General features: G+C 52.8%; 4 protein-coding genes across 14 annotated transcripts; 2 read left to right on the top strand and 2 right to left on the bottom strand.

Annotated features, from left to right (window-relative positions):
- Window positions 1–116: 116 nt before the first annotated feature.
- Window positions 117–5,859, bottom strand: NELFE (negative elongation factor complex member E). Its single transcript, NM_001076204.2, has 11 exons — window positions 5,798–5,859; window positions 5,279–5,361; window positions 3,881–3,950; window positions 3,643–3,788; window positions 3,086–3,160; window positions 2,927–2,964; window positions 2,422–2,741; window positions 2,153–2,297; window positions 1,948–2,002; window positions 1,597–1,699; window positions 117–287 (listed from the first exon to the last, which is right to left on the bottom strand). The coding sequence occupies exons 2-11, from the start codon at window positions 5,351–5,353 to the stop codon at window positions 190–192; spliced, it is 1,125 nt and encodes a 374-aa protein (NP_001069672.1). The 5' UTR covers window positions 5,354–5,361; window positions 5,798–5,859; the 3' UTR covers window positions 117–189.
- A 161-nt stretch (window positions 5,860–6,020) lies between these two features.
- On the top strand, window positions 6,021–16,078 carry SKIC2 (SKI2 subunit of superkiller complex). Its single transcript, XM_003587695.6, has 28 exons — window positions 6,021–6,100; window positions 6,178–6,281; window positions 7,032–7,141; window positions 7,241–7,358; window positions 7,451–7,565; window positions 7,669–7,743; window positions 8,032–8,085; window positions 8,187–8,377; window positions 8,545–8,673; window positions 8,867–9,012; window positions 9,374–9,520; window positions 9,653–9,737; window positions 9,930–10,036; window positions 10,373–10,519; window positions 10,595–10,691; window positions 10,877–11,089; window positions 11,168–11,278; window positions 12,577–12,807; window positions 13,171–13,308; window positions 13,459–13,596; window positions 13,732–13,836; window positions 14,160–14,307; window positions 14,389–14,515; window positions 14,646–14,856; window positions 15,009–15,119; window positions 15,195–15,413; window positions 15,593–15,733; window positions 15,829–16,078. The coding sequence occupies exons 1-28, from the start codon at window positions 6,079–6,081 to the stop codon at window positions 16,027–16,029; spliced, it is 3,741 nt and encodes a 1,246-aa protein (XP_003587743.1). The 5' UTR covers window positions 6,021–6,078; the 3' UTR covers window positions 16,030–16,078.
- Window positions 16,079–16,128: 50 nt separating this feature from the next.
- Window positions 16,129–18,432, bottom strand: DXO (decapping exoribonuclease). 4 transcript variants are annotated; one of them, NM_001435187.1, is made up of 7 exons: window positions 18,206–18,432; window positions 17,613–18,014; window positions 17,215–17,450; window positions 16,876–17,128; window positions 16,652–16,787; window positions 16,425–16,519; window positions 16,129–16,339 (listed from the first exon to the last, which is right to left on the bottom strand). In NM_001435187.1, exons 2-7 carry the CDS (start codon window positions 17,966–17,968, stop codon window positions 16,189–16,191), a joined length of 1,227 nt encoding a protein of 408 aa, NP_001422116.1. In that variant the 5' UTR covers window positions 17,969–18,014; window positions 18,206–18,432; the 3' UTR covers window positions 16,129–16,188. The 4 variants fall into 4 exon arrangements, with proteins under 4 accessions (NP_001422116.1, NP_001422114.1, NP_001422117.1 ...); NM_001435185.1 differs by having other exon boundaries at window positions 16,909–17,128; NM_001435188.1 differs by having other exon boundaries at window positions 17,613–17,974.
- A 189-nt stretch (window positions 18,433–18,621) lies between these two features.
- Window positions 18,622–27,635, top strand: STK19 (serine/threonine kinase 19). 8 transcript variants are annotated; one of them, NR_197954.1, is made up of 7 exons: window positions 18,622–18,822; window positions 18,977–19,113; window positions 24,914–25,009; window positions 25,310–26,113; window positions 26,639–26,736; window positions 26,848–26,995; window positions 27,191–27,635. NR_197954.1 is itself a non-coding variant. In NM_001434727.1 (7 exons), the coding sequence occupies exons 1-7, from the start codon at window positions 18,723–18,725 to the stop codon at window positions 27,277–27,279; spliced, it is 804 nt and encodes a 267-aa protein (NP_001421656.1). In that variant the 5' UTR covers window positions 18,622–18,722; the 3' UTR covers window positions 27,280–27,635. The 8 variants fall into 8 exon arrangements, 6 of the variants coding, with proteins under 6 accessions (NP_001421656.1, NP_001421655.1, XP_059736248.1 ...); NM_001434727.1 differs by having other exon boundaries at window positions 25,310–25,449; window positions 26,643–26,736; NM_001434726.1 differs by having other exon boundaries at window positions 25,310–25,449.
- The last annotated feature ends 265 nt before the right edge of the window (window positions 27,636–27,900 follow it).

The raw sequence follows: 27,900 nt of genomic DNA, 5'->3' as shown, positions 1-27,900 counted from the left end.
GGAGTGGGGAGCGTGCACTAGCCATGTGGTTACAACTGAGATCACATCTAACAGCCGTTTTTAAAGGCTCAACCCCAATCCCAAGTGCTGAAAAACCAGAGGCTGAGGGAGATGGGTGAGCTTCCACCTCAGTGTTTTACTGAGACCAGCGTTGGGGCAGACGAGGCACACGGAATCCAGCTCCATTCCCTAGAAGCCGTCCACAAGGTTTTCCTTGTAGACATCGTCGCTGTAGACAATCTGAGTCCTCTTGTCCCGGTGGCAGCCCTTAGGGCTATTCTGGACAGCTGTGGAGGGAGGAGAAGTTCCGTTAAAGTCTGAGGGAGAGCACCGACCAGACCTGAGGCCCAGAGTTTGGCCACCTCAACTCTAGCCTCTGGCCTTTGGATGCCCAGTTTCCATGCTGCCCTCTGGTGGCCAGGATGGCTTCTCTACCTTTAGCCCCCTTAGGCCTCTGGCTACCAATCCATGGCCCCAGTAAAGAGTGGGCAGTTATCATGGCACACGCAAACACTGTAATGAGTGTTTTGTCCTCAGAAATAACCCAAATGTTATTCTTGACACATGTGAATAATGTTAACCGCCTACTTCCAGTCAGTACACCAAAAATTAGAAAATCTCTATAGACCTTTGCTAACATGCTGGTCCTTCCTGGTTCCTTCTTTAGTATAACGGGTTACTCTGGCTCCGAACTCCCTGTGCCTACTGCTTTACATGGAAACCTACTTCGGGTGAAACGGGTTATTCATTCCATCAGGAGAATTCATTCCAGTGTAACTCTGGCCCTAAGCATTCTCCCTGGAGCTGTCCCTTCCCCTTCCTCTTTCCTCCCTACGCCCCATTCCCAAGGATTCCATTCCTGCCACTCTGGGGCTAGAGGGAACCCCCATGCAAGCCCCCATTGTCTTGGAGCTTTCATCTCAATGCCGTGGATCACTTCCACTTTCTCAAAGCCTCTATCCTTCGGCTGCAACGATCCAGGCCCCTCGGGTCCTGCTCCCAGCTCTCTGACCTCTCCTTTGTCTCCGACGTTGCACACTCAACTTCAGCCTAACATGTCAGGAGGGCTGGGGCCGTATGGGGCATAAGGAACACAGCCCAGCTTCCTCCCATAGCTCCTGACTGTTTATTCCTTACGTCCGGTACTGGCTCATTGCTCCTCTGCATTCAGTCTCCCCTGCAACACTATCGTGTCGTTTCGCAGCAGCCCTATGATACAGGTGACTCCAGTCTACATTTTCAGTCGTTACTGAACACCTGCGTTTCTGATTCCTAACTTCAAAGGCCTATTTTATAAAACCAACTATATTCCATCTCAAAATGAGTAAGGCCGCATGAGGTGCTCACCTTCTTCGCCAACCTGACTCACTCCCACTTTCTTCCTTGTTCCAATCAACGCCTTGGAAATTGTTTCCAATACTTTTGTCTCCTCCTGCTTCTAACTGATAGAAGGCCTGAGGATTCTCCTTCTAATCCCCATAGTTGCCACACAAAACCAGGTCTCTAGCCCCTCTAGGGGACCCAGGGACAGGCAGAAGAACAAAACAGGGTGAGCTGTGGGCAACAGACATGAGAAAGGAAGAATCCCCTTCTTACCCAGGGAGCCCCAGACAGACTTGCCCGTGGCGGCATCCAGCATGGGCTGTTTTCGGGCAATGCTGACTTTGAGCTGTACAGACTCCACTTGGGTCCCGTTGAGCTGGGGCAGAAGAGGGGAGCGGGCAGAGGATGGGGGCAAACATTACAGACAAACCAAAGGAGGGTTTCTAGGAGCTGTCATCCTAAGAATAGACTAAGTAGGGACTTGAGAATATAAGGTTTCCTGCATGAATAGGGAAATACTTTCTTTGTCAAGAGGAAATGATTTCCTCCTGGCTCCCAGTATTTTACAGAGGAAAAATGAGGATGTCAGGAGGGATGGGAAGAACAGATCTGGGAAGTCCCAACCTCAGCAACGGCCTGATCTGCTGACTCCATCTTTTCATAGGTGACGAAGGCACAGCTGGGATGAGAAAACACAGGGTCAGTAGAGGGCCTACGGGCTCCTCAGGACCCAGGCAAACCCAGTGTTACAGGCTGTGGAGACAGGCTAGCTTCCTCCCTCAGGTCTCACACCCCAGGTCCTCCTAGGACAACCCACCGTGGTCCTTACTTTCTGGGTGGGTCCATGGAGAGGTCAATGATGTTTCCAAAGGGAGAGAAGGCCCCACGGAGGAGGGTGGGCGTCATGTCTTCGCCATACACATACAGAGTGTTTCCCTTCCGAGGGGCCCGGCGTTCAGGGAACGAGTCTGACCCTATGGAACACAGGAATCCAGTCATGAGACATAGGCCTAGCTCACCCTCCACTTTAGAGTACCCTTTAGTAGGACGCACCCACACAGTATCTGAAGTCACTTCCCAGTAGCCAAGATCACTCACTGCGGAAAGGGCCCTCTCGGTCGCGCTCCCTGTCCCGGTCTCGATCTCGGTCCCTGTCTCGGTCCCGCTCCCGGTCTCGATCACGGTCTCGGTCCCGCTCCCGGTCTCGCTCTCGATCCCGATCTCGGTCTCTATCTCGGTTCCGCTCACGACTGCGGTCCCGGCTGCGGCTTCGGGGAGGGGAGGCTGAGGAACGGGCACCACCACGTTCTTCGTAGCCCCAGTCGAAGCTTCGAGGGGGGCCATCGCCAGCTCCTGGGCCCTCTGCCTCTTCCCCATCTGGCCCCAGTTCCCGAAGCCGATCACTGGAAGATACAAAGCTGGCGAGCAGCAGACAATGAGGATCAAAGGGGGCTTATACCTCATCTTCCTGGATCCCTCGCAGACTCAACACCCCCTCTGCAGCCCCAGCTCTTCCCACTTCAGTTCCAAACCTCCTAAGGACCCGGGCAAGCCTCTCGTGCCCCCCAAACCCCACCAACTGGGACCCCGATCTTTCTCTAACCTCTCATACAAAGATTTCCTCTGTGGACGTCTGGACGACTGAAAGAGACCAAGAACAGTTAAGACGAGTCTGAGTGGCTGGCATATGGCCTCCAATATGTGGGTTTCTCATTTTTCTCAATCGCCTGCTCCTCAGAGACAGAAAACTGGAAACCATTACCTCCTGCAGGTCGTCGTCAGCAGATACGCTCCTCTGGAACGGTTGGAAAGTGGGGACCGGCCCCTTCTCAGGGTCCTGGGAAGGTGGGAGAGACCTACCTCAGTGGGGGAGCAGGAGGCCGCCTATCGGGGGCGGGGGGCTCCTCTTCACTCGCCCTCCTCTTGGCTCCCCCGGCCTATCTTTGTTTGTTTGTTTGTTTCTCAGTTGACTACGTGTTATTTTACATAAAAGACTTAATACACACTTGAAACATTTAGTTTACTAAAAACATCCTAAACCTGATGATCTTCTCAGCCTTTTCAACTCCTTAGAGAACACAATCCAACAGATCCATTATATGATGGATGAGAGTCACAGAATACATAAAACGGAGGAGAAGCTGGGAGGCATCTAGTTTCTTCATTTTATAGATAAGAAGCCTGAAGCTCAGAATGGCACAGCAACTTGTCCATGACTGAACTGGCATTACTTTCCCCCTACACCTACCTTCATTCCAACTTGGAAGGATGCCCTCTGACGTGAAGGATCCCTTGAACAATCTTTCTGCCTGTGCTCACCTTTAACTTCCCCTCTAGGGTCCGAGAACGCTTGAAGCCTGAGTTCTTGGTCTCAGCCTTGATGGCACTGATGGCTCCTGACTTCACCAGCTGCTTGGCCTGCTCTGTTGCCGTGGCTGTGTCCACCACAGGCTGCTCTGACAGTGCTGAAGTGGCAAGGGAAAGAGGTTTATTATGTTGGCCAGAGGTCAGCCGGTGTGCTTACTTCCAGCCTATCCCCGCCTCCCCCGTCACTCACAGCGTTTGACACCGCCTTGGCTGGCTGTACTGCTGCTACTTTGCTTCTTCAGAGCCAGCAATGCCTTTTTCTGGGAACAAGAGTGAGAAGAGAGGGACTGATGAGGGCCAATCCCTGGCCAGGTCTCCCAAGGCCCTTGGGTGCATCACTCCGGGGATACCTTTCTGAGAGAAAATAATGCAAATGGTGCCCCTGGGGTGGTACACTGCAGCTGTCTTGCCTCTCACATATAGTCTCTCAGATCACATACGCCAGCCATACCTACTCTCTCTAAACCATAGTATCCAGAGGCTTTGCAGAGTCTCATATTTTTCAAGTTGAAAACAAGGAACTCAACCACAGACCATGGTCCCCGGATATACATTGCAGTTTAGTATAAGCCTCCATGCCTTCTTAGGGGCTTCATCCATCCACCCCTACATGTTTAATAAGAACACACCAATGCTTTGAAACAGAGATTTGCAAAAGAAAGAGACACAGATCCTCCTCTTGAGCTCATCAGAGGCTGAGAAAGAAGATGACCAGACTGAACTGTCAAGACTGTGCAGACTGGAGCTGAAAGCAAGTAAGATTTTTCTGATGCAGATGGTTATAAACCGGGCCCTGAGTAGGATCTACATAACGCAGGCTGAGAGGAAAAGGCATTTTAGACAAAGAAAACAGGGTGGCAGAGATGCAGAGATAAGAAGGTTTTGAGAATGCATGCTTTGGGACCAAGGAATAGTTCTATAGGAAGAAAGGTCAGATTAAAGCTTTTTATAGGCAATGTGAAACCACTGTGTTTTGAAAAAAGAAGGGCAGTGTTTAGTGTTTTCAATGCACCGTTTTAACAGGAGTGAAAAAGTCTGTCCAAGAAAAGAAACTTGTTGAGAATCCATTATAACAGTCAAAGTGAGCATCAGCAAAGACCTGATCTAGGAAATACATAGGAAAAAGAAAACAGAAATTACTTTAAAAGAAAAATGAAGACTTGGCAAACGTTTGGCTACACAAATGGTGCAGGAGACAGAGATGAGATATTCATCTCAAACAAATTGAAGAAGTGAATGCAGACAGTCCTATTTGGAAGACCAAGTTTAGTACAGACAAGACAACAGCTTCAGTTGTTATCAGTAAGACACTAGACGGCATTGGAAAACCCAAGCTTGGGATCACCAGTTCTTAAGATGGTACTAAAAGCCATGGGAAAGGAAGACAACTCCATGGCAGACCACACAGGAAAGAGAGAAAAGCAAGTACACACTTGGGGGAGTCCATCTCTGAAGTGACACTGAGAGATGACAGGCCTCCAGGTATAAGCTAGAGGAATCCCCACCCCCCATCCCCTCACACTCACCCCAGGTGTTCTCAGTGTAGAGTCTTTGAAAGTTTGGGCCATGCCCACACACACTCCCTCACCTTTTTCTTGAGTTTGTTGAATTTCTTCTGCAGAGCCTCCTCCTCCTCGCTCAGTCCGGGGGGTATCACCAACATGGTGGCTCCTGGTTCGGGGGCAGGGCCCAAGACATCTTTCTCCACTGTCACCGCCCAGAGTTCACACGCCGTCCACACTGATCCCGATCCCACCCCTTCAGGCCTGCCTACTCCTATCTTTTGCCTCTCCCTACCCCTTGCTTAAACCAGGCTGCCGTCCAAACCCCAGCTCGTCGGGATCAACCAGCATTCCCTTCTGTCTTCAGGAATCACGGATACCAGCGCCTTGGGGCACCATGTGGCCCAGGAAGGGATAAATACCCGCTCCGTCGCCAAGACGATGGCACCAGACCCCCCTATCTCGCTGGAGTTAGTATGGAATTGCGGGGTCCGAAAAGCAGAGGAAGCAGTGGAACGCGCGCAGCGCTCTCAGAGCAACGAAAGGGGCAAGAAGACAGAAGGAGCTCGGAAAAAGGGGGGCGAAGGCTGAGGAGAAGGCCTTACCTGAGGGGGCGGCAACCGGGGCCCCACGGTCTCGGGCGGCGCCCGCGCGGGCAGCGGATCCCGGGCTCAGAGCGATGACGTAGCGAGGGGCGGAGAACGCGGTAACCAAGGCGGCCCGCGCCGCACACACTTCCGCCCGGCCTCCGACCAGTTTGGGTCAGCCCCTAAGTAGCTCTTGTCCCCGCCCCCAGGCCCTGGTGTGCCGGAAGTCGCTTCTACTTCCGCCGGTTCCAGCTCCTCCCTACGTTTCCCCGCTGCCCGGCAGCTGCTGTGGCTCCAGGATGATGGAGACGGAGCGACTCGGTGAGGGGGAGGGGGTGGAAAGACGGAGGAGACAGCGAGTGACCCTTAACCCCTGACCTGTGACCTTTCCTCCGTAGTGCTACCTCCCCCAGATCCCCTGGACCTGCCCCTTCGGGCCGTAGAGCTGGGATGCACTGGGCGCTGGGAGTTGCTGAATGTGCCTGGGGCTCCAGAGAGCACCGTGAGTGCCATTTCACCCTAACCTTGACTCTGTTGAGCTTAAAACCTCCTTCATCGTCCTCCCAGTAGGATCTAAGCTGACTCGGCTATCCTGTCTCTGGATACTTGTCATCCGAGCCTAGACTGGTGCTGGACAGACTCCAACCCAATGGACCTGCAGTGGGTCAGAGCCCATAAGAAGACAGAGCAGGGAGCCCCGGGGAAACCTTAGTTCTGAGAACTGCTCTTTCAAACTGCTGTTTTCTCCCTGGAGTCCTGTTCTGTCTCCAAGCACCAGGGCTCTTGGTGACTGAGATGCTACCCTTTGAACACCTGGCTCTTCATCTTTAGGCCTGGGACCCCCTTTTCCTAAAACTAGAGATTCTCAAATATCAGTGTGCCTCATGATTAGTGGAAAATCCCATGGACAAAAGAGCCTGGCGGGCCACAGTCCATGGGTTCGAACACAACTGAGTGTGCGCACACACACACACGCACAGACACACACACACACAATTGGTGGGGGAGCTTTTGAAAAATACTAGTTCTTAGGTCCATAGATTCAGAAATCCAAAATCTGTATTACTAATCAGAACCCTAGGTAATTCAGTTGCAGACCATTTGTTCTGTAAAACAGAATAGCCTTTGGAAAATAGTGCTTCAGCCTGATTGTCCTAGTCTGGGACGTCTATCATATCTGATTTAAATACAAGTCGCATCACCTTCTCTTTTGTGTCTTACTCTCTTCCCTTACCTCGTGCCTTTGTTCCAGCTTCCCCACGGCCTCCCTCCCTGTGCCCCAGATCTGCAGCAGGAAGCAGAGCGGTTGTTTCTGTCATCTCCAGCCTGGCTGCCTCTGCATGGTGTGGAGCACTCAGCCCGGTGAGGGGTCTAGAAGGGCCTGGGCTTGGCAGGTGGGTCCCTGAAGGAAGCTGGGACAGGGGAGAAAGAAGACCTGAACATTGCTTTGCTTCTGTCCAGGGAATGGCAGAGGAAGATGGATCCTTGGTCTCTCCTGGCCACACTGGGGGCCCCAGTCCCCTCCGACCTACAGGCCCAAAGACACCCAACCACAGGCCAGATACTAGGCTACAAGGAGGTAAGTGGTCGTGGGCCACCAGAAGCAGAGTCAGGAGAAGGTGGGGTCAGAGGCAAATTCAGCCTCACTGGCGCTCTGTTCTCTTGCCTCAGGTCCTGCTAGAGAATACAAACCTGTCGTCCACAACCTCCTTGTCTCTTCGCCGGCCACCAGCGCCCATCTCCCAGTCCCTGTGGGGGAATCCAACACAGTACCCTTTCTGGCCAGGTGTTGCTTGTGGAAATGGGATGGGAGGGGAGGGAGCCCTTAGTCTCCACCCCTCTCATGTCACTCCCACCCCATGAATCCTATTTATCCAACCTCTCCCCAGGTGGAATGGATGAGCCCAGTATAACAGATCTGAGCACTCGTGAGGAGGCTGAGGAGGAGATAGACTTTGAGAAAGGTGAGGTGGTGCCAGGAGGGACCGTGGGAGGTAGGGCTCTGTGCCTGGGGCCTGAGAAAGAGGGGCCAAGTCCTGTCACTGGGTCCTTGCTACCTCTTCCGTTCCCTTGAGCAAATTAGGAAAAGGTACCTCTTTCATAACAACCTTTACTGTCATCTGTTGGAGGACTGTCACAAAAAACTTCAACTACAGCGTGTATGCTGTGAACAGCATCCTGCAGGTTAATGTAATGTATGACTTGTACAGAAGTGTGTGAGAGCCCTGATTCTCTCTGTCCCCGTCCTCCAGACCTCCTTACTCTTCCACCTGGCTTCAAGAAAGGCGTGGACTTCGCACCAAAGGGTGAGTTTTAGTTTTGAGATGGGGCTGTAGGGGAGACAGTGCCCTTCTTCTTCAGAACGGAGGTGGATCCAACCAGGTCTCCATTTTTGCCTTGCTCCTAGGTCACTCAGCTCCAGCTGCCGGGTTGCTCAGCCTCAGCCGTCTGCTGGAGCCCTTGGATTTGGGTGGGGGCGATGAGGATGAGAGTGAGGCAGTGGGACAGCCTGGCGGGCCCAGACAGGACACTGTTTCAGCCTCTCCTGGCAGTGTTCCTCTGGCCCGAGCAAGCAGCTTGGAGGACCTAGTGTTGAAGGTTGGTGGTTCTGGGTGGTTGAGGCAGGAAAGAAAGGCCTTGTCCCAGACAGGGTGGGCTGGCCTGGTTGGTTCCCCGGGGAAGACTGGAGCGTCTTCTGGGAGAGGTGGTAACAGAGAGCTTTCTGGCTGTATGTTTATCAGGCCTACACCCCTCTCCTTCTCCAGGAAGCGGCCACAACTGTAGCCCCCCCAGAACCTCCCAAGCCCCCACCTCAGGAGCAGTGGGCCATTCCTGTGGATGTTACCTCCCCTGTTGGTGATTTCTACCGCCTCATTCCCCAGCCAGCCTTTCAGGTAGCGTGGCCCAGGCCTCAGGTGCTCCCCCACCTCCTCCAGCCCACTCCCTTGTCTCCTCTCCCCACTGGAGGCCAGGTGCCTTCAGTGGACGGAGGTCTTGGCCTTCTTCCCCTTCCCTGGAGGCCCCATGAGGTGGAGGCAGGAAGACCCCTGTCCCTTCTGTGCTCCCATCTGTTTCTCTCTCCCACAGTGGGCCTTTGAGCCAGATGTGTTTCAGAAACAGGCCATCCTGCACTTGGAGCGGCACGACTCAGTCTTCGTCGCGGCTCACACATCCGCGGGGAAGACGGTTGTGGCTGAATATGCCATCGCGCTTGCCCAGAAACACATGACGCGGTACAGGCCCCTCGCCAGCCCTGTTCTCTCCTGTGTCCTTTCTGTGTCTCTTCTCTTCTCCACCTCCCTGCCTCATCCTTTAGATGACAGGTTCAGGGAAAAACTGAGGCAGGGTTTCAGAGGGAAACAGGATGTGGGGAGAGAAAAATGATCAGCATTCGTTGGGGAAGGGATTGGGGGACGGGATTTTTCCAGAGTAATTCCATGAAGGGGAACGTGAGGGGAGTTTGGGTAAAGAAGTGGGGGTTTGGGGGGGCGCCTCAGCTCTGCGGCGTGCCGCTGGCAAGGGTCAGGGTGGGAGAGGAGGTGCTGACAAGGAGCCTGTGTGGAGGGCCTGGCTGACTTCGTGCCCTCCTCCCAGCACCATCTATACTTCGCCCATCAAGGCTCTGAGCAACCAGAAGTTCCGGGACTTCCGAAACACGTTTGGGGACGTGGGGCTGCTCACCGGGGATGTGCAGCTGCACCCAGAAGCCTCGTGCCTCATTATGACAACGGAGATCCTTCGGTGAGAGGCGGGCATTCAGCATGGGGCGGGTTTTTGGTCAGGAAGGTGAGGCCGCTTTGGAGAGCACTCTGGCTGAGGTGAGGGTGGAGATAGGAGCTGCTGAGGAGTCAGCCTGGGGCCTTTCTCCTCCAGCTCCATGCTGTACAGTGGCTCGGACGTCATCCGGGACCTGGAGTGGGTTATCTTTGATGAGGTTCACTATATCAATGATGCTGAGGTAAGGGGACAGGGTCCCCAGGTCTTGGCAGTCCTCTCCTGTGGGGTAGGTTCAGCAGGTCCGGTGTTCCATACGGCCTGGGAACTTCACTGCCTTCTTTGTCCCTTCTCGTGGAACCTTGTGCCACTTCCCTGGGCAGAAGGGCAGCTCCCTCCAAGCTGCTGGTGACTTGTCCTCCCTTCCTGTGTGCAGCGCGGGGTCGTGTGGGAGGAGGTACTCATCATGCTGCCTGACCACGTGTCCATCATCCTTCTGAGTGCTACTGTCCCCAATGCCCTTGAGTTTGCTGACTGGATTGGGTAAGACGCGTGTCCCGGGGTGCTTGAGTGAAGGGTGCCGTAGCATCCCTCAGTTCAGGTGGGGGTGTAGACTGTCCCAGTGAGGGAGTGGTCAGACCTTGGGGGTGGGGAGGAGAAAGGGGTGCGGCTGGGGGACACGCCCAGCCTGCGAGGTTGTGGGATCCCACCTGGGCTGAGATCACTTTGCATGTTCAGAGACGGGGTGACAGGGACAGCCTTCCAATCTGGCTCCCAGAAAACCAGGGCGAGGCCAGGGCGGGGAAGATGGTGGGCACGTGGGTTCCTTCCCGCGCTCCCAGCCCTGATCTTCTTTCATCCCCCCCATCCCCTGCTCAGACGGCTGAAGCGTCGCCAGATCTACGTGATCAGCACTGTCGCTCGCCCAGTGCCCCTGGAGCACTATCTCTTCACGGGGAACAGCCCCAAGACCCAGGGGGAGCTCTTCCTGTTGCTGGACTCCCGTGGCGCCTTCCACACAAAGGGGTAAGCCTAGGATATGGGGAGAGTCAGGGCTGGGCCCAATGGGGGGTGACTGACGGCTGCCCTGCCCTGCTCCAGGTACTATGCGGCTGTGGAGGCCAAGAAGGAGCGGATGAGCAAGCATGCCCAGACCTTTGGGGCCAAGCAGCCCACGCATCAGGGGGGGCCTGCCCAGGTGAGAACTGGCCGGTTTTGTACCTGTCACCCCTTCTTTCTCCTGAGTCCTTTCTTTCCTCGTCCTCCCAGGGTTTGGAGTGGAGCTTTGAGCACTGCCCGATTTGACTCTGCTTCACATCCCCCCACTTTGGCCCCCATTTGTTCAAGGACTCCATCTCCACTCCCTTCTCCCCGCCTCCTCAGGACCGCGGTGTGTACCTGTCCCTCCTGGCCTCCCTCCGCACCCGTGCACAGCTGCCCGTGGTGGTGTTCACCTTCTCCCGGGGCCGCTGTGACGAGCAGGCCTCGGGCCTCACCTCCCTCGACCTGACAACAAGTTCAGAGAAGAGTGAGATTCACCTCTTCCTACAGCGCTGCCTTGCCCGTCTCCGCGGCTCTGACCGCCAGCTGCCCCAGGTGGGGAGGGGGATTTGGAGACGGTGGGGATCAGGTGTTCACCGCCCCATCCCTGACCCTGGGCCTCGGCCCCCACAGGTTCTGCACATGTCGGAGCTCCTGCACCGTGGCCTGGGTGTGCACCACAGCGGCATCCTGCCCATCCTCAAGGAGATTGTGGAGATGCTCTTCAGCCGCGGCCTGGTCAAGGTGCTCGTGCTGGTGGGAGAGGGACTCCCCAAAGCATTTATCACCTTCTTGGAGGGGAGTGGGCAGCACAGTGCATCAGCTGAGAACTTGGGCTCTGGATCCAGACTGCCTGAGTGGAAATCGAGGTCCACTGTTTACTCACTGTGTGACCCTGGGCAAGTTACTTAACCTCCCTGAACTGTAAGTTTCACATATTGAAATGGGGGTACATAAAGTATGAATAGGGGCTTTCCCAGTGGCTCAGCGGCAAAGAATCTGTGTGCAATGCAGGCGCCACAAGAGACACATGTTTCATCCCTGGGTTGGGAAGATACCTTGGAGGAGGGCATGGCAACCCACTCCAGTATTCTTACCCGGAGAATCCCATGGACTGAGGAGCCTGGCAGGCTATAGTCAGACATGACTGAAGTGACTTAACACACATGCACACAAGGTGTGAACAGGCAGTATTCAGAAGAGAAAACTAAAAAGCCAATAAACTTATGGAGGTCATTAGTCATCAGAAAAATGCAAACTGAAATACAAGATAGGACTTTACAGTAATTAAAACTGGTAAAATTTAGGAAAGTAGGCAATGCCACGTGTTGCCTGAGATGTAGGAGATGAAAGGATTACAGGAACCCTTGTACAGGTGTGGCCAGTCTGAAGTGTACCTGGTGCTCTTGAGGCAAAGACAAGTCTGTGCCTACTCTTTGTCCCTAAATTCCGCTCCTGAGTGCAAATCACAATGAAGTTCTCACCCTGGTCGGTGAGGGAACACGTCTGCTCTTCCTCTGTGGGCTCTTGTCTGGTGGCAGGGCGTTGGTGGCACCAGGGGCCCTTTCCCTGGGAGAGCAGGTAGGCAGCTATATGCCACGCACTCCACAAGGTGTTCTGTGGCAGGTTGGAGGCAACGGATTAGATATAATCACAGGAACACGGATGGATGTTGAAAATACTACATGGAAGAGAAGAAAACAGAAGGAGATATATGTCGCCTTTACTTCAAACTGTATTACACACTCAAAAAACATATTTTATAAAACACATTCACATGAAAAGATACAGATTAAAGATAGACAGAGGGGAGACGGGAGTGGGCTGTGGGGGCGAAAGGAAAGAAATAGGTAGCTAAATAAAACAATAGTACCTACTCTGTAGATTTGCCTTGAGAGTCACCTGAGGTCTCATGAGTTAACCGTCTGGGACTATGTATAGTGGTCTTAGCCTTGGCTACAAAGTGAGGTGGGCTCGGCCAGGGCTGGGCCACAGCTGTGTTTAGCCCCTTAGCTGATCCTCTCTTCCCCTCCCCATCTCAGGTCTTGTTTGCCACGGAGACCTTCGCCATGGGTGTAAATATGCCGGCCCGGACAGTGGTATTTGACTCCATGCGCAAGCACGATGGCTCCACCTTCCGGGACCTACTCCCTGGGGAGTATGTGCAGATGGCGGGCCGGGCGGGCCGGAGGGGCCTGGACCCCACAGGCACGGTCATCCTGCTCTGCAAGGGCCGCGTGCCCGAGATGGCAGACCTGCACCGCATGATGATGGTGAGCCGGGGCACCTCGAGGCCAGCTCTGGGCACCTGCTGTATCCTCTGTGCCCACCCTCCTCCCCTCTCCTCTCTCTCTGCTTTCCTTTGGTCTGGGAGAAGCCAGGGGAGGAGCGAGCCAATCTGAGGATGAGGCTGGATCTTGTCTTCTCTAGTCTTTTCACTGTGAATATGGAGCTAGGTGGGACCTTGGAGAGTCTGTTTATTTAGTCTCGCTCCCTTGTTGTGCAGAGGTGAGCAGGCAGTTTGTCTAGGGCCCCGAGGTTGTGGGGCTGGGACTACAGCTGCTTGGAGTAGAACAGCCGAGCAGCAGGTCTCCCCCCAAACCCCGAGCCTCACTGGCGTCTCTGGCCTGGCCCAGGGGAAGCCATCCCAGCTGCAGTCCCAGTTCCGCCTCACGTACACCATGATCCTCAACTTGCTGCGGGTGGATGCTCTCAGGGTGGAGGACATGATGAAGAGGAGCTTCTCAGAGTTTCCATCTCGCAAGGACAGCAAGGTGAGGAAGTGGGTGTGCCCAGGTTGCCCTGCAGGATATGGGACAAGGGAAGCCAGGCTAGGACGAGGTGGGCCTCTGGAAGCCAGTGGGTGAAAGTGGAGAGAGCTGGCCCGTAGACTCTGGCTTCACGCCCACCCTGGCTTCTCCCAGGCCCATGAACAGGCTCTGGCTGAACTGACCAAGAAGTTGGGAGCTTTGGAAGAGCCCGAGGTGACTGGCCAGCTCGTCGACTTGCCTGAGTACTACAGCTGGGGGGAGGAACTGACTGAGACCCGGAGCCAGATCCAGGTGAGCGCCTGTGAGTGTTGGGGGTGGGGTGATGGACGGGGAGGAAGAGACTGGGACGCTCTGGGTACACCTGAACCTCGTCCCAGCATCTCTGTGACACTTCTTATCCCCTTTCTTCTCGTCCCTGCTCTTTAGCACCGCATCATAGAGTCTGTGAATGGGCTGAAATCTCTCTCAGCGGGAAGGGTGGTGGTTGTGAAGAATCAGGAGCATCACAACGCACTGGGTGTGATCCTTCAGGTGAGGGCGGTGGGAATCTGGACTCCAAGGCCAGAGGGAGCAGCCAGCCCCATCCCCATCTTCCCCACTTGGCGAGGAGCCATTTGTACTCAGCAGTGCTCTCATTTTTCCCTCTAGCTCTCTTTTCCTTCCCATCCCCACCACTTCATGCTCGTCTCCTTGTCCTCTCCCCAGGCCCTGCCCCCGAAGTCTGCTCTGATTGCTTGACTTGGTTACCAGTCTATATGGCTGCCCCATGCTCCCTGCCTGAACTGGGGGATCTGGTCTCTTCTTGGATGTCCACTTCTCACACTGCCCTGTCCTGGCCTCCCCACATCCTCTAGGTCTCTTCGAACTCCACCAGCAGAGTATTCACAGCCCTGGTCTTGTGTGACAAGCCCGTGTCTGAGGACCCACGGGAGAGGGGGCCAGCCTCCCCAGATGTGCCCTACCCAGACGACCTCGTGGGATTCAAGCTGTTCCTGCCTGAGGGTGAGAGTGGACGGATGCCCAGGCTCTTGCCAACAGCATGGCTGAGGTGCCCGGTCTGACCCTGCTCTCCCCTCTTCTCAGGGCCCTGTGACCACACTGTGGCCAAGCTCCAGCCAGGAGACGTGGCCGCCATCACCACCAAGGTGCTCCGGCTAAATGGGGACAAGATCTTGGAGGACTTCAGCAAGCGGCAGCAACCAAAATTCAAGTCAGAGATGCTGGGGAGGGACCACGTGGGAGTGGCGGGGAGGTGTGGTCAGGGAGGCTCCCCCAGTCCTAGGGGGGTTCCACAGGAAGAGAAGCCTCTACCCCAGGTCTAAGACCAGCTCCATTCTCAGGAAGGATCCGCCCTCTGCGGCCGTGACCACTGCTGTCCAGGAACTGCTACGACTGGCTCAGGCGCACCCCACAGGACCCCCCACCCTCGACCCTGTCAATGACCTGCAACTCAAGGATGTGTCTGTGGTCGAGGGGGGGCTCCGGGCCCGGAAGCTGGAGGAGCTGATCCGGGGGGCTCAGTGTGTGCACAGTCCCCGTTTCCCTGCCCAGGTTGGTCCCTGGATGTGAGCTTCCCATCTGGAAGGGACAGCTTTCCCTCTCATCCCCTGCAGACTGGCCGCCCCCGTCCCAGTCCTGGTCCTCAGCTCCCCTGCTGAGGTCAGGGAGGAGCCTCACGAGCCCTTGCCCTTGGCTCCTCGCAGTACCTGAAGCTGCGGGAGCGGATGCAGATCCAGAAGGAGATGGAGCGGCTGCGCTTCCTGCTGTCGGACCAGTCGCTGCTGCTGCTCCCGGAGTACCACCAGCGAGTAGAGGTGCGGGGGCAGGGCTGGGCTGGTGGGCTGGCGGGGAAGCTGTCTGCTGGCTCCCAACACCCACCATCCTTGCAGGTGCTGCGAACCCTGGGGTATGTGGACGAGGCAGGCACAGTGAAGCTGGCCGGGCGGGTGGCTTGTGCCATGAGCAGCCACGAGCTGCTCCTCACCGAGCTCATGTTCGACAACGCACTGAGCACCCTGCGGCCTGAGGAGATCGCTGCCCTGCTCTCCGGCCTGGTCTGCCAGAGCCCCGGGGACCCTGGTGATCAGCTCCCCAGCACCCTCAAACAGGTATGGGGATGACGTCCAGGACCCCTCCCTTCCTCGGCCATGGCATTCCCAGTCCGTGCCCACATGTTCCCCAGGTGCCCTCTGAGTGTCCCTAAGAGCTGGAATGGTTTCTCCTTTCATCCCGGCCTCCTTTCTGGAGCAGGAAGGCAGGGCTTAGAGCCTTTGCTCTCCGTCTGCAGGGGGTGGAACGGGTCCGGACTGTGGCCAAGCGGATTGGTGAGGTCCAGGCGGCCTGTGGTTTGAACCAGACTGTGGAGGAATTTGTTGGGGAGCTGAATTTCGGGCTGGTTGAGGTTGTGTACGAGTGGGCCCGGGGCATGGTGAGTAGCTGGGGTTTGGGGCCTTTGTGGACAGCCAGCTAGGGAGAGGCTGTCGGAGTCCATCGTATTCATTTCCCACCCCGCTTCCCCCATAGCCCTTCTCTGAGTTGGCAGGGCTCTCAGGGACCCCTGAGGGCCTGGTGGTCCGCTGCATCCAACGCCTGGCCGAGATGTGTCGCTCGCTTCGGGGGGCAGCCCGCCTGGTGGGCGAACCTGTGCTAGGTGCCAAGATGGAGACGGCAGCCACCCTGTTACGGAGGGACATCGTCTTTGCTGCCAGCCTCTACACCCAGTGACCGGCCCCTGGCTACAATGTAACAATAAACTGCAAACCCCCTGTGTGAACCTGAGGTGTTGGGCAGGGTTGACTCAGCTCAAAAGACACAGCAGGGAGAGCCACCTGGAAATACGCCTTTATCTGTGCACACAGAAATAGGACCAGCCCCTGTGAAGCATCAGTCCTTGGGGGAGGGTGTCTTGGGCGGTGATGGGAGGTCCTGGGTCACAGCTTCCACGTACCATGGAGGCAGGAAGGCGTGGGGTGCATCTCGGTGTTCAGACACTGTGACAGGGCCGCCGGGCTCCCAGGAGAAGAGGTAGACGAGCCTGGGGGGCAGATAGAGTCCTGAATTGAGGGCTGGAGGCTGAGTTTCTGGGCCCCAGAGGGGAGGGGCAGAGCTGAATGCCTCACCTGGGGTCATCCTGAACTACTGTGTTCTGGGCGAAACTAAGGAAGGCAGCACAGAAGTTCATGCACACGGAGGGGTTCCAGCCATCACGGTCGTTCTGCAGAGAGCCCAGGAGGAGGCAGAAGGCCGGTGGTGAGGGTGGAAGAAGGGGAAGGTGGGCTGCAGGTCCCTGGACAATGGACCTGTGGTGTTGGCGCAGGGGGATGCAGGTGGGAACTCATTGCCTTACCCTGACGTATTCAAACATCTCCATGGTAGGAAAGGTCTTCAGGGAACAGACAAAACCCTCCGGGTTACGGAAGCCAGCAACAACATTTGGGACGCCTGGCAGGAACGACTGGGCCCACCATTTCAGGAGCTTGTGTCTGTCAGGAAAGGCAAGGGGGTCAGTGGGACCCCTCCTCCACCCTCCAGCCTCCTCCTTCCCCAAGTTTCTTTCCAAGCTTTTCATACAAGGTTCTCATCCTGTCCACCCCTGTCCTGAACCTGTAGAAGCTCTTCCATTGGCCAGGGCTGTGCATCTCCTTGGAGGTCTTGAGCTCCACATAGCAGGTGGGGGGCTGTGTGGATGGGGCCTGGGGGTCTGTGCAGTCCACCTCCCCGGAAAAAAGAAGAGGGTGGTTTCCCAGGCGGCTGCGTAGCACAGAGCAGAAGGCCACGTTGGTGTTAACTTCCCCAGAAGGATCTGGGGAGACTCCGGGTTTGTCTGCACAAGGAGAGAAACAGCAGCAAGGGCTGGGGGCTCTCGATCTCTGGGGATAGGGGAGGGGGCAGAATCAGGGCAACTCTCACCTGCACACATGTACTGCTCAAATTTGTACCCCATGTACATAAGCTCCCGGAGAAGCGGTGGCCGGGTAAGCCTCTGAACCCGAGCAGCCGGCGTCTCTACCTCACTCAAGTAGAGCGTCCCCCGGAACCGGGAGGCTGCCAGCTGCCAGCCTTCCTGCCGCTCATATGGTGTTGTCAGCAGTTTTGTCAGGTGCCCCCGCCACGTCACTATGGCCCCTGCCAGCCAGCCTGGACCCCTGAGGAGGAGGAGTTAGGGGCTGAAGGTCTGACACCTGCATTAGCGCAGATGGCTTCTCCAAAGAATAGGGTAAGATAAGGACTCACTCCAGCTTTGGCTCTCCCAGTTTTAGAGAGTGAGTGCAGGTCTCTAGGGCTACTGTGTGGTATGCTTTGCTCACCCCTCTAGCTGGCCTCGGTGCTCCAGGAGCCAGCGTAGCAGGTGGTCCAGCCTTTCTTGGACCTCTTCGTCCCGGGGCTGGTATCGATCAGGGTATCCGTCTCTGAGGTCAAAGTTGGGGCTTTGACCATTGGTGGGAGGTGGGCTGTAGTACCGCAAAGCGCGAGCATCTCCATGGTACTGGCGCTGTGCATCCAGAGAGAAGCAGCCCAATTCGGAAGGGCGCCGGTAGAAAGGAAAGGGCCCAGAGTAGAGGGCAGGGTCTATGGGCAGGGAGGGCGCTGGGCGGGGGAGCTTGTTCCGAGGCTCAGCGACCTCTATCTTTCCAGCTTCTCTCTTGGTCCCTCTGGACTCCATGAGGTCCTGAGAGGGGACAAGGAAGTTCCCCCTTTAAAAAGAAGGGCTGGAGAAGAGGGACTTCGAGTCAGGACTAAGCGAGTCTGGCCTTGAAACGTGCAAGCCCCGTGTCCTCAAACAACCCCACCAGGTGCGCATGCTACCTTTTCCCTTGACCTATATACCCCCTACCCCCAGTAGCTCCAAACCCAGAGTGGTTAGGAAGGATGCTTGGGCTCAGGTCAAGGATCTGGTTACCTCAAATCCTGCCAACCTCGACTTCCACCTTCTCAGGGCTATGACGTCATGGCAGGTACATCACATGTCAAAGGGATGCGAGGGCAGTTTTCCCCCCTCTCGATGACGCAATCATTCAGCGACAGAGGCGGCCTAACCCCTAGGTGGCGGGAGGGGGCTGTGCGCTTTACACCGAGGGAGATCCCAGCGTGGCCACCCGCGCCCCTCCGCAGCGCCCAAGCGTCCCCGGACGTGAGCGCTCTCAGAGGAAGCCAATCAGCAGCGGACGTGGGGCCTCGGCCAATGAGGATGGCGCTGGTGTTGGCATTGGCACCGTCCCCGCTAGCAAGGGGCGGAGGGATGACTAGTCGGCTCTTCTGTCGTCAGCACTTCAGCCTACGAAGCTCGGGCTGATTGGTTTCCGAGGAGGGACGCCCAGGGAGCCCGTACGTCACTGCCCTGTGCCGGAAGACTATTTTCGTGGTCTCTTTCCTCAACAGCTTTCTACTTCTTCCCCGCCGCGAAAAGATCCCGGGATATGAGCCGGAAGAGGCATCGCCTGGTCCCGGAGACGTTTGGGTTGAAGAGGCGGCGGGAACTGGGGGATGTAGAGGCAGATCCTTTGCGGGGCGAGTCAGGTAACCATGGCAACCCCGGGGCGAGGCTAAAGACCCCAGCTGGCAGCAGCCTCACCTCTGGTAACCCTGTATGTTGAGACAACAGCGCCCCAGTGTGGTATCCCCGCTTCCCCCGCCTCAGTTCACGTCGCAGTGACTCGGTCTCTCCGCCCAGGATCTGCGCGAGAGGCAGTCGCAGAGATAGTGCGGCTGTTCCCGCGAGTACTGTTTGAGGATGCGCTACCCCCCATCGCGCTGAGGAGCCAGGTGTACAGCCTCGTACCGGACCGAACCGTGGCTGACCGGCAGCTGGTGAGGAGCGTCAGAGCGACCAACGGGAATGCGCTTTCGTGCCTCGCGGGCACTTCCGAGGGTCTCCCCGTAACTCACTCAGTCCACCAGCTGTTCAGCCATTCAGCAAGCGCTGGGTCTTTCTGGGCCGGGCTTTCAGTGCCAGGCACTGCGGTGCCGAGGAGAATGCTACAGACCCTCAGGGAATAGCATGCCAAATGATGAAGGTGGAAGAGCGAAGCTTTTGGGGAAACTGAGTCACCGGGCGTGGTTCGTGATGGGAATGTAGGCAGACGTCAGATTAGGGCAGGCCTTGTACACCAGCGTCGTTTCCATTTTACAAAGAAGGCAATGAGCTGGTAGAGAATGTTAAAACAAGAGAGGGAGTGGTGTGTTGCACGGATTGGAGGCAGTGTCATGAGGTGGGGAGATCAATTAGGAAGATACTGCAGCTGAGAACTGGTGAAGGCCTAAATTAGGGCAGTGTAGTAAGGAGGAAGAGGATGGATGAGGGATGTGGAGCGAGAAAGAAGGACTTCAGGATAGCTCTCGGATTTTCTGGACGACTGAGTGGTTGGTGGAGTGAACAGAGTAGGAAAACATTGAATAGTTGGGGGCAGATGATGTGTTTATTTTGTACAAGTTGAGTTGGAGGTGTTTGTGGAGCATCCGGAGGCAAATGTGCAGCAGACAGTTGGATGAGGGTTTGGAGAAAATTCTGGGCCACTGATACAGCACTGGAAGCCATCGAGATGTGAGTAGTGGTTCAGTCTGTGGATGTGGGTGAAATTGGTAGTAAGAGGGAGGAGTGGGTTTTAACCTTTTTATAAACTTTAGAAGATAATGAAAGCCATGGCTCTCCAGAAAAAAAGGCATATATGCCACTATATGTGTATATATGTATATATGGTGTATGTACAATTTGAGAGGAAGGGGGTTGTTTCACAGATTCTTTGAGGCCAAAGGTTAAGGACCCCAGGTTTGCAGTGACAGATAATAGAGCCACATCCCCAGTGCTAGGAGATACCAACATTTAAGGCCGTGTTTCTCAAAGTATGTCCTGAGTTCCACTAGATTACCTGGACTGCTTATTCAAAACTACAGGTTCTGGGAATCTCTCAGTGAGGATGAATTAAGCTTTCTTGAGGAGGAACTGGAAATCTATATTTTAAAGCTACTTCCTCAAGTGATTCGTAATGTGTGCTAAAATTTGAAGTTCAAGGACTTCCTGGGAGTCCAGTGGTTAAGACATTTCCAGTGCTGCGGTGGGGAGCACAGGTTAAATCCCTGGTCCGGCAACTAAGATCCTGCATAACTCGAGGTATGGCCAAAAAAAAAATTGAGGTCCACTGATACGGTGGGGGTGGGGGAGGAGAAGGAGGCGTCTGTGAAAAAGCTGTTAGAAGAATTAACAGAGATGAGAGGAACCCAGGAAGAGCTATATTGAGAAAGTAGCAATTTTCAAGAGGGTGGAGTAGTTGGCAGTGTTAAAACCTATGATTCAAGACAGTGGTCTGTGATGTGGTCAAGTAAAATAATAGCCAATTGGATTTTGCAATTGGCAACCTGTTAGGAAGAAAAAAGGGAAGAAAAGGAAGATGGAGACTAGCTCCAGTCTCTTAAGGAAGCAAATCAGAACCACTCCTTATAAAGTATTTGTTGTTTTTAACCTCCTGGTGTTAGCCTAAATTTTAGAAAAACTTTAAAAATTCCACAAAAGAAAATATGAATTTAACTCAGTCGTGTCCGACTCTTTGTGACCCCGTGGACTGTAGCCCACCAGGCTCCTCTGTCCATGGGATTCTCCAGGCAAGAATACTGGAGTGGGTTGCCATTTCCTTCTCCAGGGGATCTTCCCAACCCAGGGATCAAACCCAGGTCTCCGGCATTGCAGGCAGATGCTTTATCCTCTGAGCCACCAGGGAAGCCACAAAGAAAATATAAACACATATAATTTAAAGAATGTTTATAAAGCAAATACCCACTTAACCATCACCCAAGTCAGACTGCAGAACATAGCCAACAGCCCACATTCAGCCAAAATGCCTTATGTCCCTGGGAAGCAACATACCTGACTGGTTTGATAATTGTTCCCTTCGTTTTCTTTATACCATCTATGTGTTTATCGTAAACAACATAGCTTAGTTACCTACTTTTCAACTTGATGTAAATAAAATCATACCATATGTATTTATTTACATCTTGTTTCATTAGATGATTATTTTTGAGATTCATGGGGGCTTCCCAGGTGGCCCAGTGGTAAGGAATCTCCTGCCAATGCAGGAGACCCAAGAGACGCAGGTTGGATCCCTGGATTGGGAAGATCTCCTGGAGTAGGAAATGGCAACCTACTCCAGTATTCTTGCCTGGAAAATTCCATGGACATTGGAGCCTGGTGGGCTACAGTCCATGGGGTTCCAAAGAGTCGGACATGACTGAGTGACTGAGAATGCGCACACGTGTGTGTGCACACACATAGGCACACACATGTTTTAAAATTCATTTTCATAGATTTCTATTTTGTGAATATATCCCACTTTGTCCATTCTAGTGGAAGAAATTGTATTGTTTTAAGAATTTGTCAGTTTCATCTAAAATTTCACATTTATTGACAAAGTTTGTAATCTCACTTTATTTTCTGTAGAATCTATAGTGATGATCCTTTTTTTTTGTTGTTCTTTATATTGGTTATCTGTGCTTTTTCTAGGTTCCTGTTTCCGCCTTTCTGTCTTGGTCAGTCTCACTAAGGTTTATCAATTTTAGTAGTCTTTCAAAGAATTAACTTTTAGCTTTGTTGCTCTTTCTTGCATGCATGTTTTCCATTTCATTCATGTTTCCTCTCTACTGCTATGCTTATTTTACTTTTTTTCCTTCATTGATTTTCATCCTCTATTCTTTTCTAATAGATGCATGTCAGGCTGTAGTCTCCCCCTATATATATCATCTGTCAAAGTGAAACTGAAGTCGCTCAGTCGTGTCTGACTCTTAGTGACCCCATGGACTGCAGCCCACCAGGCTCCTCCGTCCATGGGATTTCCCAGGCAAGTGTACTGGAGTGGGGTGCCATTGCCTTCTCCAGGGGATCTTCCTAACCCAGGGATGGAACCCGGGTCTCCCGCACTGCAGGCAGGCGCTTTACCATCTGAGCCACCAGGGAAGCCCTTGGTCAATCATCTGTCAAGTTTGGGTATATATTTCCATTATCATTTATTTCAAAATATCTTCTAATTTCCTTTGTGATTTTTTTTCTTTGACTTACTGGGTTGATTAGAAATGTATGTCTACTTCCTAAACATTTTCTAGTTACCTTGATAATGATTTCTGGCATAAATGATATTATTATGGCCAGAGATCATACACAATATGATTTCAGTCATTTGGAAGCTTATTGAGACATGCTTTGTGCTATATAGTCAGTTTTACGAAATATTCTATGTATGTATATTTGAAAAAATATGTATTATTCAATTACTAATTTCTTAGTAACTAAAGTTATTACTGAAATCTTTTATTTCCTCACTGATTGCTATTTTGTCTGTTCTATGAGTTTATGTGAGTTGGATTAATGTACTTTTGTGATTGTGGCTGTTATTGTCTCTTCAGATACTTCCCACACCTTATTATCTCTTTTCTTTTCTTCTGGGACTCCAATTAAACACATATTGGGCCTTCTGTTTGAATCCTTTGTCTCTTAGTCTCTTGTCCTCATTTTTAATCTTTTTGATTGTCTTTATTATGTTCTTGTTATTATTATTATTTTTTAAATCTGTCTTGTAGATTAGTAGATTTTTATTTTGGAGAAGGAAATGGCAACCCACTCCAGTATTCTTGCCTGGAGAATCCCAGGGATGGGGGAGCCTGGTGGGCTGCCATCTATGGGGTCGCACAGAGTCGGACACAACTGAAGTGACTTAGCAGCAGCAGCAGCAGCAGCTTTTTATTTAGCTGTGCCATAATCTGCTGACTCCCAGAGTTTACTCAAACTCATGTCCATTGAGTCGATGATGCCATCCAACCATCTCATCCCCTGTCATCCCCTTCTCCTGCCCTCAGTCTTTCCCAGCATCAGGGTCTTTTCAAATGAGTCAGCTCTTTGCATTAGGTGGCTAAAGTATTGGAGTTTCAGCTTCAACATCAATCCTTCCAATGAACACCCAGGACTGATTTCCTTTAGGATTTATTGGTTGGATCTCCTTGCAGTCTAAGGGACTCTCAAGAGTCTTCTTCAACACCACAGTTCAAAAGTATCAATTCTTTGGCACTCAGCTTTCTTTATAGTCCAACTCACATCCATATATGACTATTGGAAAAACCTTAGCTTTGACTAGATGGACCTTTGTTGGCAAAGTAATGTCTCTGCTTTTTAATATGCTGTCTATGTTGGTCATAACTTTCCTTCCAAGGAGCATGTGTCTTTCAATTTCATGGCTGCAGTCACCATCTGCAGTGATTTTGGAGTCCCCCAAAATAAAGTCTGCCACTGTTTCCCCATCTATTTGCCATAACGTGATGGGACCAGATGCCATGATCTTCGTTTTCTGAATGTTGAGCTTTAAGCCAACTTTTTCACTCTCCTCTTTTCACTTTCATCAAGAGTTCTTCTTCACTTTCTGCCATAAGGGCAGAATCATCTGCATATCTGAGGTTATTGATATTTCTCCTAGCAATCTTCACTTTCTGCCATAAGGGTGGTATCATCTGCATATCTGAGGTTATTGATATTTCTCCCAGAAATCTTGATTCCAGCTTGTGCTTCATTGGTGATGGACATGGAGGCCTGGGGTCTCAAAGAGTTGGACACGACTAAGCGACTGAACTGAACTGAATCTACTGAATCCATCCGTTGATTTCTTAACTGCACCTGCTTTATTTTTGAGTTCTGGAATTTCTATTAGTACATGAATGTCTTTCAAATCCATTATGTCGGTTTTTATAATTTCCTGCCGAAATTTTCCATTCTAGCTTTTATTTATTTCAGCATTACAAGCATACTTAAAAAAAATAGTCTATTTTTGATAAGTTTGCTGTAACATATATTTTTAGGTTTGTTTCTATTGTCTGTTTCTTTTGAATTTTGTTTTCCTATATTAGTTTGGTAATTCCTTATTATCTTATGAGCGCTTTAATGCTTAAACAGCTTTTAAAATAACATTTTATGCAGCATTTTACCTAATTTTCAGTGAGTGAGTTGGTCTTGCTATATTCCTGGAAACAGAAGTTCTGGTTTATTTTTATTTGTTTGAAACATTTTATCCCATATTCCTCTCCACCTTCCCCATCCAAAATCTCAACTGTTAATTCCTTGAGGGGAGAGCCCATTAATCACTGCTTTATCTAAGTGTCTGCCTATGATTGGTCTTAGAAAATATGTCATGATTTTTTTAATGTTTTTTTTTTTTTTTTTATTCAGCAGACATTTAAAAATATTTAGTATTTATTTGGCTATTTTGAGTCTTAGTTGCAGCATGCGGGGTCCTTAACTTGCTGTATGCAAACTCTTAGTTGTGGCATGTGGGATCTAGGTCCCCAATCAGGGATTGAACCGGGGTCTCTTGCACTGGGAGCATGGACTCTTAGCCACTGGACCACCAGGGAAGCCCCTGTGTTGACTGTTTAACAGATAACTCCTGAGGTGGCTGGGTGAAAGACTAATTGAAAAAGACTGTTTGGCGATCCACCTAATTCTCTCCCCATAGTTTTTCCTTTACTTAAAGAAGAACTCCCCAATACTTGGACACAGAATGTCCCTGCTCAGTGTGTCCAGGGTATAGCAGAGCATCTTCCCCTGATATCCGTTTCATTCTCATGTCTATGGAGGCAGAAGGCACTGCAAGAGCAGGGGGAGATCAGGATTGTCCAGCTAGGCTTCGACTTGGACGCCCAAGGAATCATGTTCACCGAGGACTACAGGACCAGAGTGAGTGTGACTGTGTGTGGGTCATGGGGGCCAGGGTAGGGGGTGCAGGAAAACTAGGGAGTGGGAATAAAAAGAAAAGAGACAACCCCCCCCCCCCCGCCCCCACCTCACATCTCACAGACAGGGCACAGGGCTCTGATAAAATATTAATATGAGGGAGAGGAAGAAGAGGAGGAGAAGTATGAGATGTAGAAGGCCCTGAGCAGCAGGCAAAACATAGGAAGAGAAATGTGATCCTGGGGACAGAGGTCGGTGGAGGGTTAGGTGGGGCCAGACCACGTCTCTCATCTCTGGTTCCAGGTCCTCAAAGCTTGTGATGGCCGCCCATATGCTGCCGCAGTACAGAAGTTTCTGGCTTCCGTGCTTCCAGCCTGTGGTGACCTTAGCTTCCAGCAAGACCAAATGACACAGACCTTTGGCTTCAGGGACCCAGAGATCACGTGAGACCTGGGGGAACCAAAAAAATCAGGCATCCGGCCCCTCCCCTCCTCCCTCCAGTCCCATCCAGCCTTGTTCTCTTTCTTTTGAGGAACCTGTTAAAAAGGCAGATTCTTTTTTTTTTTTTTTTTTAAATAAAATGACCTAAGTTTGTGCTTCTTCCCCAGGAGGAGAGGCCTGTCTTATCTGAGGCCTTGGAAACAGCCCTGGACTAAAATTCAGGAGATATGGGTGGCTAATCAAATGTAGAGGCCTGGCAGGAGCCATAAATGCCCGGTGGGAATCAGCATTCACATTCAAAAGAAAAACAGCTAGGCAAAGGCTAAAGCAAAGTATCGTTTCAGGAGGGTGGGTCTGACTCGGGATCCCTACTTTGTAATCCATGATATACCTGAACGCATTAGATAAACTTCAGTAAGATTTGGGAAGAGCTATGGTGAGGTATGGGGCTTCCCTGGTGGCTCAGTGGTAAAGAATTGCCTGCCAATGCAGGAGACGCGGGTTCAGTCCCTGGGTTGGGAAGATCTGCTGGAGAAGGAAATGGCAACCCACTCTAGTATTCTTGCCTGGAGAATCCCATGGACAGAGGAGCCTGGCCGGCAGCAGTCTGTGAGGTCGCCATGGAGTTGGACATGGCCTAGCAACTAAAGAACAAACAGTGGTGAGGTATGTGTAGGTAACAGCAGGAGCTCCGGAGAAAGGCCTCTGTGTCTCCCCTGGTAGTGGGACTGAGAGTGGTCAAGGGGGCTTCAGAGAGGAGGAGCAGTTTTAGTGAACATGCAATAATAACAGTCATGTCTGGCTCTCTGCAACCCCGTGGACTGTAGCTTGCCAGGCTCCTCTATCAATGGAATTTTCCAGGCAAGAATAAGCCATTCCCTTCTCCAGGGGATCTTCCCTACCCAAGGACTGAACCTGAGTCTCCTGCATTGCAGGTAGATTCTTTACCGTCTGAGCCACCAGGTAACAGGAAAAGAGAGAGTGGACGGAAGGCGGTCAGGTGGGAGAATGGCAGGCAAGATCATGGGGCACTGAGCAGCACGGTCTGAGCAGAGAACTGCCCCAGGCTGGACTCCTGTTGTCCAGTCCCTTGGCCTAGGTGCCCAGGCCTCTGGAGACTTAGTGTCCAACGTTAGTGGGCGGGGAGGAGAGAGAGCTCTCAGAGTCAACACTTCATCTCCACTCTCTTAGGCAGCTGGTCAAAGCTGGGGTGCTCACTGTCCGAGATGCTGGAAGTTGGTGGCTCGCAGTGCCTGGAGCTGGGAGGTTCATCAAATATTTTGTTAAAGGTACACTCTCTGCAGCCCAGGCCCGCAGCCCCTCAAGAACACTCTTTGGTGCCTCCTCAGGCCTCCAGGCCTTATTCATCTTTCCCCTCTCCCATGCCACCTCTCCCCCAGGACGGCAGGCTGTCCTCAGCATGGTCCGGAAGGCCAAGTACCGGGAGCTACTCCTTTCAGAGCTCCTGGGCCGGCGGGCACCTGCCTCGGTGCGACTCGGCCTCGCCTACCACGTACATGACCTCATTGGGGCCCAGCTGGTGGACTGGTGAGTCTTGCGCCCCAGCCTCTGGAAGATGACAGAGCAATGACCTCAGGTTGGATTTCCTCCCTCCTTGTGCTTCCCTCATTAGCAAAGCCCAGCCCCTCTCCTGTCTTCTGGAACCTGGGAACATATCCAGCCAAGTTCTGAGTTCTCTGGAACTCAGGAACCCAGCTCCAGCCTTGTCTTTCTCTTGCACAGTGTCTCCACCACTTCTGGAACCCTCCTCCGCCTGCCAGAGACCTGAGGACTCTGTTCATCATTGCACACCTCCCCAGGGTGGGGATTGAGGGGCCCAGGAGGGCTGCCCGCCCTGGCTCAGGCAGGGTCACCTTGGGAAGGCTCAGGAGCCAGGATGAGTGCTGGACTTGCTGCTGTGCCGAGGGTCAGATGTGACTGCCGCTGTTGACCTGGGCTGCGTCCCAGTGGAGGGGTTTGGGCTGTGCTTCTCTGCCCTTTCACGAAAGTGGAGCCAGAAACCTTGCCAAGGCCATGGCTGCTGTCTTTCATGCAGCAAGGTGCTGCCACTATTCTGTCTGGGGTGGGAAGGAGGGGTCACTGGGTAAGCTGTCAAAGTTGGACAGAGTTTTTCTTCCTATATGTTGGGCTGAAACTGGCAAATAAAGTACTTCTGATGTTTTGTGGATGTCTTTTGTTTCATGAGACATGTGAGTTCGGGCATCTCGTTTAGGGGCAGAGGTAAAGCCAAAGTGGGGCCAGGGCTTTACCTTGTTGATCAGAGAGGAACAAGGGACACTGAGGTCAGTTCCCCTGTGGGACGGTGAGAATGTGTCTGATTTCCTAAATGACAGAATTTTTGTCAGAGCCTGCAAAAAGCTAGCGTAGTTCAGTTTTTGTGGGAGTTAGTATAAGAGGTTTCCCAGGTGGCTCAGTGGTAAAGAATCCGCCTG

This window comes from Bos taurus, chromosome 23 (genome assembly GCF_002263795.3).
Source record: "Bos taurus isolate L1 Dominette 01449 registration number 42190680 breed Hereford chromosome 23, ARS-UCD2.0, whole genome shotgun sequence".
Classification (NCBI taxonomy): domain Eukaryota; kingdom Metazoa; phylum Chordata; class Mammalia; order Artiodactyla; family Bovidae; genus Bos; species Bos taurus.
Note: the sequence above shows the minus strand (reverse complement) of the source record. Positions and strands in the feature narration are given on the sequence as shown.